The sequence below is a fragment of the Coregonus clupeaformis genome, chromosome 11, assembly GCF_020615455.1.
Source record: "Coregonus clupeaformis isolate EN_2021a chromosome 11, ASM2061545v1, whole genome shotgun sequence".
Taxonomy (NCBI): Eukaryota; Metazoa; Chordata; class Actinopteri; order Salmoniformes; family Salmonidae; genus Coregonus; species Coregonus clupeaformis.
The window spans coordinates 46,327,686-46,346,820 of NC_059202.1; the positions used below are offsets into that span (position 1 = coordinate 46,327,686).

The 19,135-nt window shown below is 44.2% G+C and overlaps 2 protein-coding genes across 3 annotated transcripts in view; one reads left to right on the plus strand and one right to left on the minus strand.

The window, feature by feature from the left end:
- LOC121576898 (mitochondrial inner membrane protease subunit 2) overlaps positions 1-19,135 on the plus strand; it is a 176,515-nt gene that overhangs the window by 131,771 nt on the left and 25,609 nt on the right. The gene's annotated exons all lie outside the window — the stretch shown is intronic.
- Positions 2,107-18,413, minus strand: LOC121576897 (leucine-rich repeat neuronal protein 3). Its single transcript, XM_041890450.2, has 2 exons — positions 18,191-18,413; positions 2,107-4,928 (listed from the first exon to the last, which is right to left on the minus strand). The coding sequence occupies exon 2, from the start codon at positions 4,550-4,552 to the stop codon at positions 2,435-2,437; it is 2,118 nt and encodes a 705-aa protein (XP_041746384.1). The 5' UTR covers positions 4,553-4,928; positions 18,191-18,413; the 3' UTR covers positions 2,107-2,434.

Sequence of the window (19,135 nt, forward strand, 5' to 3'; positions counted from 1 at the left end):
TAAAAAAAAAATGAATAGCCAATCAGCGTTGAGCTAAACTGAGTGAGCTCAACTGTGAATGGTCCTGGCTCACCAAAAAAAAGTGTCAAGGGAAGCCACTCCAATCGCATCAAGAGCATACGTCACTGACAGTCACTGACAGAAACTCGTTGTCCATCTCGTTGTGTTGTTGTGCTCCGGTAGCTAGCTAGCTAGCTAAAATTGTCCCTTTCCTAAATCAGCCAGGGATGGACATAGGGATTTGGACTTTACTTAATTCTCCATCCTGGCCAATGATTATAATGGCAATTCTGATCCAACCATAAATTCATACATTGTGCCCCTGGCCTGAGAGGATAGAAGTGCAATATGTAGCTAGATGTAGAAAGCTAATGTTAACTAGCTAACGTTGCCCATGAAAGGAAGTTAGGATAGCGAGCAAGCTTTTTAGAACGCTAGCCTAGGACAACAAAAAATGAAAGTGTGTACTGTATGAGTGATAGAATCAAAGACATGAGGATGGCGTTGGCGTTTCTCTACAAGTAGGGTGAGTCAACATGTTTTTTCTACTTGCACGAACGCGCACACACACACACAAATCAGAACCATGGACAGCCACATCATATTTAGCTTACGTTGATTGGACAAGTTGTTTTTGGTATCGTTTAGTTGCCACTGTATTAGACTAAGCAGAGTTGATTTGTTGATGTTGAAATGTTGAAGTTGAAATGGTGCTGGAATAGTGGAGGCAGCTCCTGTTTTCTTTGCGACTTGCGGTAACTCTCTGTGGTTCTAAGTCAATAGTTGTTTAGTGGTCCGAAAATGTCGGCAACATTAACTTGCTTGACCATGCTGTAGGTCATGTAACTGTTTGTTACATGCAGTATGCTTTGTGGACTTCACCGGACAGAGGTTGCTCTCCGGTTTTGTGATTAAACAAAGGTGTGGTTGAATTTATTCTGCCACTGTGTCTTCTTATTTTCTCGGCCTTAGGCCTATATATCACGGTGTCAAGGCATATTAACTAACTGGTTATAGAGCAAACAACTAAATTATCACAACACAGGTTGCAATATGGCTTTACCCATGCACCGCTACTGGCCCAAGTAGGCACTTTGTCCTCATTTTGCACTCCATTTGTCTCCTTCCCCTCTCGGTGGGTCGGTTCAATGTGAAGGGCTTAACAAATTAGCCCGAGAGTTGCTGAGCTGTTCCTGTAATGGCGTCCGTGTCTCACCAGGGTCATGGAGGGAAAGGGAGCACTGCACTGCACTCCGGTGCGAGCAGCCTCCAAGTTTCTTGCTGACCTATTCACTACCTGCGCTCTAATGGGTCATATTTTAGGTCCTGTGGCGGTGACAAATTGCTCCACTCTAAAAGCCCTGTCCAAGGTGCTGAAACTCAGTTGATATATGGTGGAGTCCCTCTGATAAATGCCCCCATCAGTCCGCATGTGACGCCGATTCATCACCTCTGAGGTTTGTGTTAGGAATCCATATTGGATTTTTAATGAAAGAGAATATAATGCAGTTCAAAGTCGATGGGTTTCTCTGATGCGCACACACACACACCTACTCCCAGGTCATTGGCAAAACACGTCCTCCTGCCTGAGATTGCATTTTGGTAACAATGTTAAAATGTCCGCCTTCAAGGGCAGTCCCAGTAATTGTGTTTGTCTACATCACTCTGTTTTCCTCTTGCATGGTTTAGACCATGACATGGAAAGATTTATGGGACTCATATTTATAAATTATAACATTTTGCATTTCATGGACAACTGAATGTTATTGAAAAAGGGAGCTTAGATTGTTTACTTTCAGAGTATCTCAATATCGTATTCAGATTGTTCTAAGCAAGTCATCCTTGAAGTTGGGTCTTTCATAATTACAATTACAATGTACTGTTTTTAATGAAAAACATGATCATAAAATTGTTTACATAATATACACTGTTATTGTCAACTAATCTAACACGTTTTGCCATTATAAACTGTATATAAGTGGTATTTCTTACTGATGATTCTTGAGTGTTGATTAAACAGCACAGGAAATATTCCTCATTGTGGACCACAAAGACATCTCCACAAGGCGTTATAAAGCACAAAGCCATAACAGAGAGAGACAACACTCTTTGTGCTCTGCTTTATTCCAGTTGCACTTCATGAATGACCGACCAGTAGCCACGTATATCACAATCTAGATACCGGTCTGTGAAGGTTTTTGCTGCAATGACAGTTTTATAAAAGAGTCTATCGGTCTGGGTTTAGCTGGTTACATATTTAAGCATGAGTGCTCCGGCTTCTGATTCCATCGTGTTCCAGGAGTTCGAGAACGCGGTGTCCTGTCATTGTCAGGAAATGAGGGCACATGAATCAACATAGTTCTGTGTCCATCACTCGTTCACCTTGTTTAAAATCCAGAACATTCATTTTCCTTCTCCAAGGACGTTACATACATTACATGGAGTTTTCTGGCAAGTCTATTACTGTTGCCCTCACCTTGACTCCAGCCACACAGAGTTCCGTGAGAGAAGAGGCGGAGCTGGGGCGGGTGCTAGGACTGAGCAATGACTGAGATTGGTCCACCATCATCTTCCTGTAAAAGTGTTGGCTTTGCAGAGATGTGTATATGAGAGAGAAAGCCACAGCGACCACAATGAATAGCACAGCACAGGCAGCCATTATCACTGTGTCCCACTTCTCCCTGCTCTCTACGGGGTGAGCCAGTCCCTTTGTGGTGACATTGACACAGTCCCTGTTGTGTCCGAGCTGCATGCTTGTGACTTCCACACAAACCCGGTACTGGGTGGAGGGGTTCAGGTGGGTGAGACTGTACTCCTTCACATCGGATGGTACTCTCGCAGTATATGCTATGGAGGGGTGCTTAGCATTTGCCACTGTGAACCACTTTATATTGGATACAAGACCACCGTGAGTATTATCCCAAGACACTGAAACAGAGTTGGGCTGCACTGATCTAACATCCACATGTAAAGCATTACCATTATCAGAAGGATGTGGAAAGTATCCATCAACCACCACCAACACAGACTTGAGGTCTGCGCCAACAAGATTGTGAGCGACGCAGGTGTACAGTCCTGCCTCACGCTCGGTAGTGTCATAGATTTCAAAGGTCCCCTCTGGATGCATGTAGTACTTATCAGATACACTGTTGGGCAGGACTCTGTCCCCAGAGGGGGTGACCCAGTAGATCTCTGGCTCCGGCTCTCCAAAAGCCCGGCAGTGCAGCGTCACCAAGCTCCCTTTCCCGACGGTGACTCGATCTGGAAGGCTCCCAGGCGAGATGAGCGGGAGGCAGATCTCGGTCATGTCCCGGAAGTGAACCTGGCGGACGTGCTGGCCCTGGTACTCAGGTGGCTCCACACAGAGGAGGGAATCGGGCTCCATGAAGCGTACGCCGGTCCAATTCATGTTGATCCAGCGGATGACGCAGTCACAGCGGATGGGGTTGCTGTGCATGCTGACCTCGCGCAGGTTGGGCAGGGAGTCCACGGTGCCGCGGTGCAGGGCGCTGAGGGCGTTGCTGTTCAGCATCAGCGTCTCAAGTCTTGGCAGCTTGTGGAAGGCGTTGGGATGGATGTAGGACAGCTTTGGGTTGTTGGTGGCCTCTATCTTGGTCAGCTCTGGGAGGTTGTTCAGGGCGAAGCTGTCGATGGACACCAGTGCAGGCATGCTGTTGATGCCCAGCTCTTTGAGATGGAACATGTCCACAAAGTCACCTCTCTGAATCCGCTCAATGGGGTTCTTGTTGAGATCCAGAAACTTCAGGCTCTTGGCTTTCTTCAGAGCAGCCTGGGGGACTCTGGCAAACAGGTTGTCGAAAAACGAGATGCTCTCCAGGTTGTCGAGGCCGACCAGAGTGTCGTCCGGGATTTCAGACATATTCATCCTGGCCAGAACTAAGCTGCGTAGGTTGACCAGGGGCTTAAAGTTCATGCCTGACAGTTGGACGATGGGGTTCTCCCCGATCATCAGGATCTCCAGGCGGGGTAGCGGCTGAAACCATTCATTGCTGATGCCCCTCAGACGGTTGGAGTTGAGATGGAGCCGCAGGAGCCTCCCCAGCCCCTGGAAGGCCCCAGGACTGATGGAGGAGATCAAGTTGTGGTTGATGTAGAACTCCTGGAGGTTGGGCAGTGACGGGAGACAGCTGTCAGATAAGGCCGGAACCCAGTTCTCTTCCATATGCAGTGACAGCAGATGGGGAAGAGGACCCAGACGGACATCGCTCACATAGGATATGTTATTCTGGGATAAGTCTATCTCTGTGATATTAGCCAGGTAATCCAAAGGTTTCTCGACACTGATGATATTGTTGGTCTGTAACAATAGCACCTGTGTGTCTGAGGGCAGTCTCTCCGGCAGTGTCAATAGGCCTAAGTCATTACAGTCCACCGTGGGAGCCTCGGTATAAATAGAGCTTGGAGAGAACCAGGGTCGTATCTCACACCGGCACAATGCAGGGCAATGAGCAGCGTCCCCCTCTGAGGCCAGAACAAAGGCAGTCAGAGCTAGCTCCGCTAACAAACAAGCTACAAACGCAGTCTCCTTCATCTTGGCCCCCTATTCCCTTCAGCTAGTAATTGGTCCTTATGGAGTCGGCTGTTAGCACTGTTAACTTCACAAATAAAGGCTAATTTGTTATCGCTGCGAGACAGAGTGGATTTCTGCTGTCACCTGGTCCCAAAAGCTTTGGCCCTGTTGTAGTCGTTCTTTCTTCCAGAGAGGAGAGGAGCAACCTTTTCAATTTACCCTTCGCCAGGTTGTCAGGCAAACTGGATGTGTGAAGGTCAATGTATCCTTCAGAGAGCCGGTCGGTGAAGCGAAGGAAGGGTTGAGGAGAAACGCTCTGGCTTGGGCTGGGGATGGATCACTCCATCTTCCATCATTATTATCCTCAATCACCGTCGCGCCTCGTGTCAATTTACATCTGGGGAGAAAATGGACAGAAAAAATACACTCAGTATAACAAGGCATTATTGAGACACTGAGGCATGTATTGACATTTAAGAATATTGACACATTCTGTGCTCATTTGATTTTATTGCTTTATCTTCGCCATCACAATTAGGAGTTATGGTTGACTTGACTATATATATATATATATATATATATATATATATATATATATATATTTGACAAGTTGGAGACTAATAATGGATGCGTTCCAAATGGCACCATATTCCCTATATAGTGCACTACTTTTGACCAGAGCGTTATGGGCCCTATTCAAAAGTCGTACACTGTAGGGAATATGGTTCGATTTGGGATGCACACAATAGCACTGGAGTCACTCAATATCACTGAAGGGCAAGAGATCTGCTGGAGGATCTGAATTTTTAAACAGCAATTCATATCTTGCTCACCGCAGTAAAAAAAGCCTCAGTTTTACCATCCACCCCAATTAGCTGAATTTATCTCTGCCATGAATATATGAACTATTCACATGTACACATCAACTCTCTCTTTTACACACAACCACCCGTGGAGAAGGGGGTAGCTTCAGCTCAAAATGCCGACCGGAGTACAGTATGGGCGCGTGGGTGTATCGAAAGGAAAATAGTGGGTGTGTGGAAAGGAGTGGGTGTGTCGATAGCACTCTGCTATAGGTTAGACGGTTTTGATTGAGCGGTGTTTTTTAAATTCTGTTTCTTACTACACTACTACCGAAGGGCACTGTGTCCCGTTGTTGTTGCCATTCATACCCTCCCCATTGAGTAGACTGTATGTGCATGTATCAAAGTGACATCTAGATGGTTTTCAATATTAGTTATTTCTTGCGTAGGCTGCTATTCTACTTGAAATAAAATCATGGGAGAGGAAGAAAATGGCCACGTTAGCTACCGCCGGCAACACAATCGTGATACCCAGTGGGAAGCTTCCTAGTGGGTATCACGGTCGGGTCTCCGGTTGGCAGGCATGTCCATACAACACCCGTGTACTGGTCACTGGCTTATCGACTAGCCGTGCAGCCCAATCAGCCACGCAAAATGGTCTTGAGTGGCAACAAATCTGCCCAATTAGCTGATTCGCTTACCATACACCCACTCCGTTTGACACACCCACTCGCCGATTCTCCGGTTGCCATATTGGGCTGCAGCTACCCATACTTGCAACCATGATCACTTCAACTGAAGTACTGTACATGCCCTCAAGGCATTTCAGATTCTGCCAAAATATCTCTGATGCTTGCCACAGGTCTTGTTCTGCGACTCCTCTTCCCCCTTGCACATTTATGACGAGTTGAATCAAATTGTTCCTACAGGTGACAGGTCTGCGCTGGAGTTTGCTTGTGTCGTCTGCACATATTGATGTTTCGATGAATTTGTGACCTTGAGTGCAGAAGCCACGGCTCTGTGTGCCATGGTAGATGAAGCTGTCTATAAGAGCAAGGCTGCTGATGAACATGCACTATGACAGAGCATGCATTTATTAGATTGTTTTTGGCAGTCAGTCAACACGCAGGTGGAACCAAGTGGCAGAATATTTTTTTTTGTGCCTAATGGTCTCCTGCTCAGCCATCTGTGTAGGACCTGTGTACAGATTTTGTCCAAGCTGTTCTATGCCTGATATTATACAGCATGTTTAACATTCACACACATTGTGTTTTATTTCGAAGCTATTTATGTTAAGTGTTGAAAGAAATATTAAGAGACAGTGAGTGAGTTAAGTGTGGGAATGCTAGCTATCATTTGCAATAACCATTTTCATTTACATTTCCATTTATGTCATTTAGCAGACGCTCTTATCCAGAGCGACTTAAAATACAAATTGGTGCATTCAACTTATGATAGCCAGTGGGACAACCACTTTATTTATTTGTATTTTTTTAATGGGGGGGGGGGGGTAGAAGGATTACTTTTATACTATTCCATGTATTCCTTAAAGAGGTAGGGTTTCAAGTGTCTCCGGAAGGTGGTCAGTGACTTCGCTGTCCTGGTTCGTGGGGGAGCTTGTTCCACCATTGGAGTGCCAGAGCAGCGAATAGCTTTGACTGGGCTGAGCGGGAACTGTGCTTCCGTAGAGGTAGGGGAGCTAGCAGGCCAGAGGTGGATGAACGTAGTGCCCTCGTTTGGGTGTAGAGTCTGATCAGAGCCTGAAGGTAAGGAGGTGCCGTTCCCCTCACAGCTCCGTAGGCAAGCACCATGGTCTTGTAGTAGATGCGAGCCTCACACAAAGCTAATTTAATTTATCCTGTTTGCTTCCACGATGCTCACGCTCATTTCCGTTTTATTAATTAAATCTGGAATCCATAGCGGTGAAACTGCCACATCCGTTTGGGTATTACAACAAGCTGGATGCTAATTTCCTCAAAACCAAAACAAATGCGCCTAGGACTGTTTTACATACCTTCCACTCACAATTAGATAACATTGAGGTTTGAGTGGTGGTAAATGCTTTTCCATCATGATGTAAATAAAGTATGTTTATCTGCAGTTATTGGAAGAATGGTCGAGATAAGGTGAAGATGCATTAGGCGTAGAATGATTGCAAAGCTGCTGCTGTTGCTTTGAAATGCTTTGGGATGGAAAGGGTCGTCTCCGACTGGTAGCTACCACTCCTTGCACATGTATAACGTATTGTCTAGTTATTTATCGTATTTAGCTCCCTTAGTGATTTCACTTGTGATTTGTTTAATACAGTATGCTGCAGAGTAGTTTCAAGATGCAACAGCTGTTAAATTAATATCAGCAGAACTCTTATTTAATGTACATTTCTCTCTCTCTCTCTCTCACACTCTCTCTCTTCCCCTCTCTCTCACACACACACACACTCACACACTCACTCACTCACTCACTATGAATTGCTGTGATGTGTGATGACATTGCTCTAGTCCCAGAATCGGTTTCAGCTGAACAACCAGTATCCGCTATTCAAACAGAGTGAAAAAAATACCTGTTTTTTTAACAGTGCATGGAAGTAGGAGTTGTGACCTTAGTGGCCATGAGGTTGTGGTAACAGGAAACAATTGATTGTGCGAATAATTGACATCTGTGGAACCATTTGTGGTGTGGGAACAGAGGGAATAGTCCACACAGTCAGTTTATGCCAGTTAGTAGAGAGTGCATTGCATTCCCAAGTCCCAAAAGCTGCAGTTAGGCACAGTGCAAAGGCAGCATTCTTTAAATAAACTTGAACACTACCAAAATACAGCACACTTACAAAAATCCCCTCAAAGACTACAAAAATTGAATTTTGTTTGTTACTTATAAAATGGAGAATAATAATAATAATAATATATGCCATTTAGCAGACACTTGTATCCATCCATTTTACGTATGGGTGGTTACTGGGAATCGAACCAACTACCCTAGTGTTACAAACACAATGCTCTAACAACTGAGCTATAAATTACAATAACAATGTGTTATGTTGCTAGCATGCTAACAAAGAATATCTGGGAAAGCATTATAGCTATATAAAAGCTGTCTACCTCACAAAAAATGGTTGTACTCAACTATATTTAACCATGCGAGGTTGCATGGCACGGCACTTTTAAGTGCTGAATATTGACATTCTCCAAATGGATTATGGGTGTATGGCAGAAAGGAAGGGGGGGTTGAGATATACCTAAAATATTGATGTACTTTTTCATACATTGAAACAGGCTCTGTACTGTATAAGAGGCCACAGTGTGGTGTGTTCCTTCCTTCCATCCACCTCCTTATGTGGTAGACATCTCATAAAGTGGTCCCATTCCACCATGTTTTATTCACCAGCCAGTCAGGCAAGGAGTGAGGAGCAGCAAGGAGCAGGCTGCAGTGATACAGGGGTTATGATGAGCAGTGTGCCACTGTGCCAAGGGGATCAGGATCTAGTGTGAAGAGACACCCTGACATTCTGCCACATTTCTGTACCATGGTATTGTGACAGATCTGAAAGAATCTTACTGGTCTTTGTTGTTGTGGCTAATGAATGTTTGGATGGATGGTAATAGCTTCTTGGACTACGGACAAATATTTGCTCTGTTGCTAACTCCACCCCTTTAACATTAATGTGAAAACTAAAATGTTGACCAATGTGCACAGTCCCTTATAAACAAATGTCATTGTCACCTCACAGAGAAGTGTGGTCAATTCAAAAATGGGGGGGGACCTAAAATGGGTTTAGAGTGCACCCGTTGGCGTAAAGTAGACAGACAAAACAAAAGCATGTGTACTTCAAAACTGATCTGTACTACTAGAGGCAGTATGATAAACAAAATGGAGGGTGGAATTAGTGCCCACTTAAAACCTGCTGGGGACTAAGTGCCGTCTTATTTTTGCATTTAGAGCAGCTCAGTGAAGCATCACATCTCTCAACAGTCTTTTCATCGGTGCCCAATGTCCAATTCAGTCACATCCTCCAGTTTCTCCCAGAAAGCCTTAAATGCACCACCACTTTTAAAGAATCAGCAGGATTGTTTAGTATCAGTCTTGTATTTTATTGTGCAAGGAAATCAAAATGTATTCAAATCCAATCCGGAGTATTATTATTATTATTATTACTCACACTCATGTAGTAACTGTACTGATGAATCAACAGGTCATGTGAACATTTAAGTGCAAGGAGTTGTCTATAATATCTTTGTGTTATTATCTAGCCCCCTTGAGAACGTATTTGCTGGATTGATCACATAAGACCAAAAGACAGAGTCACAAAAATGGCTATGTGACTGCAACTCCCCTCACTTAATATACTACCTATTAGCTACAGTGCCTTGACTTATTCCACATTTTGTTGTTACAGCCTGATTTCAAAATGGATTAAATACACACAATACCCCATAATGACTAAGTGAAAATATGTTTGTAGAAAAATTTGCATTTATTGAACATGAAATACAGAAATATTTCATTTACATAAGTATTCACACCCATGAGTCAATGCATGTTAGGATCACCTTTGGCAGCGAATACAGCTGTGAGTCTTTCTGGGTAAGTCTATAAGAGCTTTGCACACCTGGATTGTACAATATTGCACTTTATTCTTAAAACAATTATTCAAGATCTGTCAAGCCATTTTGCAGTTTTACTTTAGTGCCTTATTGCAAACAGGATTCATGTTTTGGAATATTTGTATTCTGTACAGGCTTCCTTCTTTTCATACTGTCATTTACAATGTATTCGGAAAGTATTCAGACCCCTTGACTTTTTCCACATTTTGTTACGTTACAGCCTTATTCTAAAATGGATTAAAACAATTTTAAAAGCATAAATCTACACAAAATACCCCATAATGACAAAGCGAAAACAGGTTTTTAGAATTTATCGCAAATGTATTAAAAATAATAAACAGAAACACCTTATCTACATAAGTATTCAGACCCTTCGCTATGAGACACTAAATTGAGCTCAGGTGCATCCTGTTTCCATTGATCATCCATGATGTTTCTACAACTTCATTGGAGCCCACCTGTGGTAAATTCAATTGATTGGTCATGATTTGGAAAGGCACAAACCTGTCTATATAAGGTCCCACAGTTGACAGTGCATGTCAGAGCAAAAACCAAGCCATGAGGTTGAAGGAATTGTCGGTAGAGCTCCGAAACAGGATTGTGTCGAGGCACAGATCTGGGGAAGGGTAACAAAACATTTTTGCAGCATTGAAGGTCCCCAAGAACACAGTGGCCTCTATCATTCTTAAATGGAAACAGTTTGGAACCACCAAGACTCTTCATAGAGCTGTCCACCCAGCCAAACTGAGCAATCGGGGGAGAAGGCCATTGGTCAGGGAGGTGACCAAGAACCCGGTGGTCACTCTGACAGGGCTCCAGAGTTCCTCTGTGGAGATGGGAGAACCTTCCAGAAGGACAACCATCTCTGCAGCACACCACCAATCAGGCCTTTATGGTAGAGTGGCCAGACGGAAGCCACTCCTCAGTAAAAGGCACATGACAGCCCATTTGGAGTTTGCCGAAAGGCACCTAAAGGACTCTGACCATGAGAAACAAGATTCTCTGGTCTGATGAAACCAAGATTTAACTCTTTGGTCTGAATGCCAAGCGTCACGTTTGGAGGAAACCTGGCGCCATCCCTACGATGAAGCATGGTGGTGGCAGCATCATGCTGTGGGGATGTTTTTCAGCGGCAGGGACTGGGAGACTACTCAGGATCGAAGGAAAGATGAACGGAGCAAAGTACAAAGAGATCTTTGATGAAAACCTGCTCCAGAGCACTCAGGACCTCAGACTGAGGAAGGTTCACCTTCCAACAGGACAACGACCCTAAGCACACAGCCAAGACAACACAGGAGTGGCTTCGGGACAAGTCTCTGAATGTCCTTGAGTGGCCCAACCAGAGCCCGGACATCTCTGGCGAGACCTGAAAATAGCTGTGTAGCAACGCTCCCCATCCAATCTGACAGAGCTTGAGAGGATCTGCAGAGAAGAATGGGAGAAATTCTCCAAATACAGGTGTGCCAAGCTTGTGGCATCATACCCAATAAGACTTGAGGCTGTAATCGCTGCCAAAGGTGCTTCAACAAAGTACTGAAGAAAGGGTCTGAATACTTATGTAAATAGAATATATATATATATATATTTTTTTTACATTTCTAAAAACCTTTTTGCTTTGTCATTATGGGGTATTGTGTGTAGATTGATGAAGAATAAAAAACAATTTAATCAATTTTAGAATAAGGCTGTAACGTAACAAAATGTGGAAAACGTCAAGGGGTCTGAATACTTTCCGAATGCACTGTATGTTAGTATTGTGGAGTAACTACAATGTTGTTGATCCATCCTCAGTTTTCTCCAGCCATTAAACTCTGTAACTGTTTTAAAGTCACCATTGGCCTCATGGTGAAATCCCTGAGTGGTTACCTTCCTCTCCGGTAACTTGCATTAGGAAGGATGCCTGTATCTTTGTAGTGACTGGGTGTATTGATACACCATCCAAAGTGTAATTAATAACTTCATCATGCTCAACGGGATATTCAATATACCCAGATATATATATATATATATATAAAACAATGTTTTTTTTTGTTTTTTTTTAATCTACCAATAGGTGCCATTCTTTGCAAAGCATTGGAAAACATCCCTGGTCTTTTGAGGTTGAATATGTGTTTGAAATTCACTGCTGGACTGAGGGATCTTACAGATAATTGTATGTGTGGGGTGTAGAGATGGGGTAGTCATTCAGAAACCACTATTATTGTCCATGCAACTTATTATGTGACTTGTTAAGCACATTTTTACTCCTGAACTTATTTAGGTTTGCCATAACAAAGCGGTTGAATACTTATTAGCTCAAGACATTTCAGCTTTTCATTTAGAATTAATTTGTAAAACTGTCTAAAAACACAATTCTACTTTGACATTATGGGGTATTGTGTGTAGGATAGTGATTTAATAAGGCTGTAACACAACAACATGTGTAAAAGTCAAGGGCTGTGATTCCTTTCTGAAGGCACTGTATATCCCAGCTGGGAGCCTGTTTGTGGTCTCTCCATCGGCAGACCATGCCCTCTGTTGTTTTGTGTTACACAGTCGACCAGACACTCGGCCTTGCCCTCCCCACCTTTCTGCACCCAACGGAATTATTGATCTCTCTCTCTCTCTCTCAGCACCTCTCTCTCAGCACCTCTCTCTCTCTCTCTCTCTCTCTCTCAGCACCTCTCTCTCTCTCTCTCTCTCTCTCTCTCTCTCTCTCTCTCTCTCTCTCTCTCTCTCTCTCTCTCTCTCTCTCTCTCCCCTCCCTATCTCTCAGCACCTCTCTGTTGTTTAGCATGTTAGTCTTAACTACATCACGAGGCCACAGCCTGGCCGTGTGCATGCTGCTGATGCCTCGGGGTGGGGTGAGGGAAATGGAGTGAGGTAAGTGCCCCTCTCGTCTACTGCCTCCACGTCTTTTCATTGATTTACCATTAAATGTGTCCAAGCTAAAACGGTGTTCCTTCAGCGTGACCTACTCCCTTGAGTTCCTTATGGTGTTACCTGCTACAATATCACAGCCTGCTATGGATGCTAGAAATGTGCCTGTGCCTGTCATTCGCAGTATGACTACATTCATTTGGCCAGCCCACTGTGTGGTACCCATGCATAATCAAATCTGGAGAGGAGAGCTTCCGTCTTACATCTGCTCAACGCCATCTGCAAATAAGCAGCAAGTCAACAATTCATTAGGGATCGATGTTAAGCTGTCAGCTCCCCACGGCGTCCTACCAGCCCTTTCCTCCTACCTATCCACCCCATCTCATATGGTCTACTGCCACACACAAGCACACACACCAGACACACACACACACACAGGTAAGGTGCTCATGTACACATGAACTGCCTGTTATTTGTATATTTAAACCATAATCAAGGAGTTCTGTTGGGTACAATGAACTAGCCACACATTAATTTTTCACTTTGGATTAAGCTATCACTGACAGATCATTGCAGAAATACCTAATGTAATACATTAACTGGAAATGCTTGGGGTGTTAGATGTCACCATTCCATTTTCCACAGGCACAGGTATGACTAGCTCTGCTGCTCTGACTGAAAAATGCATGGGTTTTCCCAGTGTATCAAATCAATCTTTGTTTAGCCCATGAATCCATGTGCTACGGTACATTGATATTCTCATAGTGGGGATTTTGTAGGATATGCAGGTTGTGTGGCTTGGTTTCCATTTTGCTCTTTTCTTTGTTAAGCAAGAAGGTTTTCATAAATCAATTGATTGTTTTCACGCTAGCCTAAATTTGTCTTTGGCTCTGTCAAGGCACGGTACAGATGTCGGATCTTAACTTGATCACTCTTTTGTCGCGGAAAATGTTCCTGCGCACAGGAAATTTAAATCATCCTCATGAAACCCGCAGTTCTCTTTCTATCCATGTGGGGGCAGTCTAGTCATTCGGACCAGTGGATAATAGGCTACTTTTTGTATTTCCCTGGCTAAATTGATGAGCTGATTTGGGCCATCAGAGGACATCCTAAGGTTTCTAGCGAACCTAAGGTTACGAATCAACTGTCAAAAAAAATGAGTTTAATTGTGGCCTGGGGCACACATACACTGAGTGTACAAAACATTAGGAAAACCTTGCTAATATTGAGTTGCACCCCCTTTTGCCCTCAGAACAGCCTCAATTCGTCAGGGCATGGTGTCGAAAGCGTTCCACAGGGATGCTGGCCCATGTTGACTTTGGGTGGTGGACAAGTCATGATATACATGGGAAACTTTTGAGCGTGAGAAACCCAGCAGCGTTACAGTTCTTGACACACTCAATCCGGTGCGCCTGGCACCTACTACCATACCCCGTTCAAAGGCACTTAAATATTTTGCCTTGCCCATTCACCCTCTGAATGGCACACACATACAATGCAAGTCTCAATTGTCTCAAGGCTTAAAAATCCTCCTTTAACCGGACTCCTCCCCTTCATCTACACTGATTGAAGTGGATTTAACAGGTAACATCAATAAGGGATCATAGTTTTCACCTGGATTCACCTGGTCAGTCTAAGTCACGGAAAGAGCAGGTGTTCCTAATGTTTTGTACACTCAGTGCATAGGCCTACAGTGTTGGCATGTGTTCAATTCCGGCACACGCCCTTCTGGCTCAAATAACTCAAGCCCCCTGATTGACTAGATTTAGTTACACATTTCAAATATGGACAGTACAGGGATATTTTACCCCCGATCTTGATAAGAAATGACCATACCAGACACTTTTTCATTTTAGGCCTTGGCTGCGGATCCAACTTTTTCAGGATCTTAGTCTTCTGGACTAAAAGATCCGGAGCTTCCCGAAGCTACTGCGCATGTGTATATTCTCCATGCGTAGAGAACAGGCTACTCAGGTGAATGGTGCTCGTTTAATAAAGTTAGATCAAAGCTGAATCAATGTCTGCAAAATCACATAATGATAGTATTCTACATAACAGAACTGAATATAATAGCATAGTATAACGTTACTGTACGACAAATACACCACCGCATTCAATCGTGAATGATTTTACCGGTGAAACTTTCATGCAGCATCTGCATACAGTGCATTCGGAAAGTATTCAGACCTCTTGACTTTTTGTTACGTTACAGCCTTATTCTAAAACTGATTAAATAATTTTTTTACTCATCAATCTGCACACAATTCCCCATAATGACAAAGCAAAAGCAGGTTTTTAGAAAATAAAAACAGAAATAGCTTATTTACTTAAGTATTCAGACCCTTTGCTATGAGACTCGAAATTGAACTCAGGTGCATCCTGTTTCCATTGATCATCCTTGAGATGTTTCTACAACTTCATTGGAGTCCAATCAGTTTGATTGGACATGATTTAGAAAGGCACACACCTGTCTATATAAGGTCCCACAGTTGACAGTGCATGTCAGAGCAAAAACCAAGCCATGAGGTTGAAGGAATTGTCGGTAGAGCTCCGAAACAGGATTGTGTCGAGGCACAGATCTGGGGAAGGGTACCAAAACATTTCTGCAGCATTGAACGTCCCCAAGAACACAGTGGCGTCCATCATTCTTAAATGGAAGAAGTTTGGAACCACCAAGACTCTTCATAGAGCTGGCCACCCGGCCAAACTGAGCAATCGGGGGAGAAGGGCCTCGGTCAGGGAGGTGACAAGAACCCGGTGGTCACTCTGACAGAGCTCCAGAGTTCCTCTGTGGAGATGGAAGAACCTTCCAGAAGGACAACCATCTCTGCAGCACTCCACCAATCAGGCCTTTATGGTTGAGTGGCCAGACGGAAGCCACTCTTCAGTAAAAGGCACATGACAGCCCGCTTGGAGTTTGCCAAAAGGCGCATAAAGGACACAGACCATGAGAAACAAGATTCTCTGGTCTGATGAAACCAAGATTGAACTCTTTGGCCTGAATGCCAAGCGTCACGTCTGGAGGAAACCTGGCACCATCTCTACGGTGAAGCATGGTGGTGGCAGCATCATGCTGTGGGGATGTTTTTCAGTTGCAGGGATTGGGAGACTAGTCAGGATCGAGGGAAAGATGAAGTACAGAGAGATCTTTGATGAAAACCTGCTCCAGAGCGCTCAGGACCTCAGACTGGGGCAAAGGTTCACCTTCCAACAGGACAACGACCCTAAGCACACAGCCAAGACAACATAGGAGTGGCTTCGGGACAAGTCTCTGAATGTCCTTGAGTGGCCCAACCAGAGCCCGGACTTGAACCCGATCGAGCATCTCTGGAGAGACCTGAAAATAGCTGTGCATCGACTCTCCCCATCCAACCTGATAGAGCTTGAAAGGATCTGTAGAGAAGAATGGGAGAAACTCCCCAAATACAGGTGCGCCCAGCTTGTAGCATCATACCCAAGAAGACTCAAGGCTGTAATTGCTGCCAAAGGTGCTTCAACAAAGTACTGAGTAAAGGGTCTGAATACTTATGTAAATGTAATATTTCAGTTTTTTTTATTTTTTTATAAATGTGCTACAAATTCTAAAAACCTGTTTTTGCTTTACCATTATGGGTTATTGTGTGTAGATTGATGAGGGGAAAAAAACAATTAATCCATTTTAGAATAAGGCTGTAACGTAACAAAATGTGAAAAAAGTCAAGGGGTCTGAATAGTTTCTGAATGAACTTTAAATATTCAATATTAATTCAAATCCTCCTGCTGCAGGATTGTTTTCCTCCTGCAACGAAATGGGTCAAATTAAGATCCGACATCTGTAGGCTACACAGGAGTTTGAGGTTTGCAAGATTTCAGTAACAAATTGAAACCGTCTGCTTATCATAAATAATTCATGTTTGATAGTAATGCCATTTCACATAATTGATATTAGCCTGCATTTTATGTTGATGATAAACTCAATAGTGTCTATTGAGAGATGCACACATTACCACCATTATTCAAGCATGGAATGGTGTTGAGTGTGAGGTACAGAATCTTGTAGCAATCTATTCATCTCACTTGTTTCTGAGCAGCCAGCCACTCAGCCGGTGTTTTGCTTTAGTACTGTCTATGAAGAGTGACATCAGAGATTGAACGTGTACACTTTCACTTCTTTTCTCATATGTCTCATACGTGTAAAGCACTAGTATTGCGTTCAATTGTGGATTCATCTCCCCACCAGTCTACATAGAGAAACTTGGGAAAGCAGGATGGCCATAGAGGAATACTGTATGACGACTGCTTCTATAAATCTATTCATAGCCAGGCTATTCAGCATGATATTGGTGCATTTTTGGCATATACTTTTTTTAAATGCATGATTAGGCTAATTCTGACCCCATTTATTAGCTAACTTTGTGACAGTGCTGAGTGAGGTCTGTTGCTCCCTAAAGATGCCTCAGTATGATGTTGTTTAATTATGAACAAGCCCTAAATACAGCCAGAGTGATGGGAGATGGAGAGGGAATGAGGGAGAGGGGGGAAAGAGAGTGGGAGAGAGATGGAGGGGGAGAGACGGAGGGAGGAGAGCGTGCCGTTCTGGTAAATTAGGCAGGCAGTGGTGGGAATGTATTTTCCTCTGGTTAGAGGAGAGCTCCCAGCACTCCAGCTCTCGCCTCATATTGACCTGCTTCACCTGGATACCTTAAAGACGCAAACAAATCCTAAAGAAATCCTCTTAGCCTATATCTTCCTCCTCTTGGCACACACAGCCAAATAGTGTCTAACTGTAGACACATACAGTATTTATGTGTTATGATGTGCTTTCACTGAAAAACGGAGGGGTTTCTTTTTTACCTCAGGCTTATTGCTGGTTTACCTTGTTAAATTCTCGTATTTTCTACTGACGGCAGATTCCCTGTCTTGTCTTCCTTTCTGTTCTAGCCCTGACAAACACACAGAGGCGAGTAGACATCAGGGCTGTTCTTTTTCTGAAATGTACCTGTAGAGCGAAGCTGCCGAGATAACACCGCGTCCATTCTGCTCCAGCCTGACACCCACAGCTGTCTCACTGCTTTCAAAATACACCAGAAAAATGTCACCAGAAGGGAAAGCCCGATGCCAATAACAGGCAGTTCCCTCTCTAAAACCTCTGCAGCGCCTACATATTCATCCTAACCATGCCTAAAGTAGCAACAACAAAACCCTGTGTTGGACGACTGAGCAGCTTTCCCTTTCCTCAATCCTCCCCCTCAGCCAAGCCTCCCACATAACTGCAGGCTGTGCCTTCTGCCTTCTCTGCTGCAAACTCCCTCCACACTCAAGGACTACCGCAGTGCCACACTGAAAACCAGCCCTCTATCCCCCCCCAACCAACCACATATGACTCATACACATAGGCGAGAGAGATGGTAACTTACCAGTGGGAGTGAGCCCCTCACAGACTGTATTGAGCGGCAGCAGGTATTCACCTCATGGCTGGGACACAGCAGTCCAGCATGACAGCGTGAGACTCAGATCACAGCCGTTTTTCATGTGTATTTCCAAGAACATGCGTCTTCTTCTCCTTTCGTTGTGAGAGGCAGAGGGAAAGAGAGAGCGAGAAACAGGAGCGGGAGGGAGAGATGGGTAGCTCCAGCTCTGATCCTCTCCACTGTGCGAGAGAGAGAGAGAGAGAGAGAGAGAGAGGCTCAGTTAAAGACGCTGTGTGCAGAGCAGAGCGATGGGGCGGGTGCTGTTCTGTCTATCCCTCTGTTTCTCCAGGGCGGTTAGAGAGCAGATCACTCAGCTGATCAACCATCACTCTGCCCCACTGCTGTCAGCTCCTTCGTTATTAATAACACAAACGTTTTGGAACAAACAGCTCACTTAAGACGGAACGGCCGGGCATTCGTGTGGTTGAGTCCGTTTCTGCGATCACATGAACTCTTAACAATGTGATAAAACTGTGTTGCTCCTTGCTGAAACAAGCAAGGTGCTGTAGCAAACAAGTTTTTGGTTGCCTTGGCAATGCCCCCCTCCCTACAGCAGAATGGAAAGAACAGGCTTGGAACCTCTAACCCTGGCAATTTGACTGGTAAAATCTTGGGCAGGCCTCCTAAGCGCTTTTTTGTGACGCCTAAGTCCAAACAGTGTAAACATAAACGACTAAAGCCAGATGTAAAGTACACTACATGACCAAAAGTAAGTGGACAACTGCTCGTCGAACATCTCATTCCAAACTCATGGGCATTAATATGGAGTTGGTCCCCCCTTTGCTGCTATAACAGCCTCCACTCTTCTGGGAAGACTTTACACTAGATGTTGGAACATTACTGCGGGGACTTGCTTCCATTCAGCCACAAGAGCATTATTGAGGTTGGGCA

What these genes read in the sequence shown, in the direction of transcription:
- LOC121576897 (XM_041890450.2), bottom strand. Translation starts at nt 4,552, where the DNA reads ATGAAGGAGACTGCGTTTGTAGCTTGTTTGTTAGCGGAGCTAGCTCTG.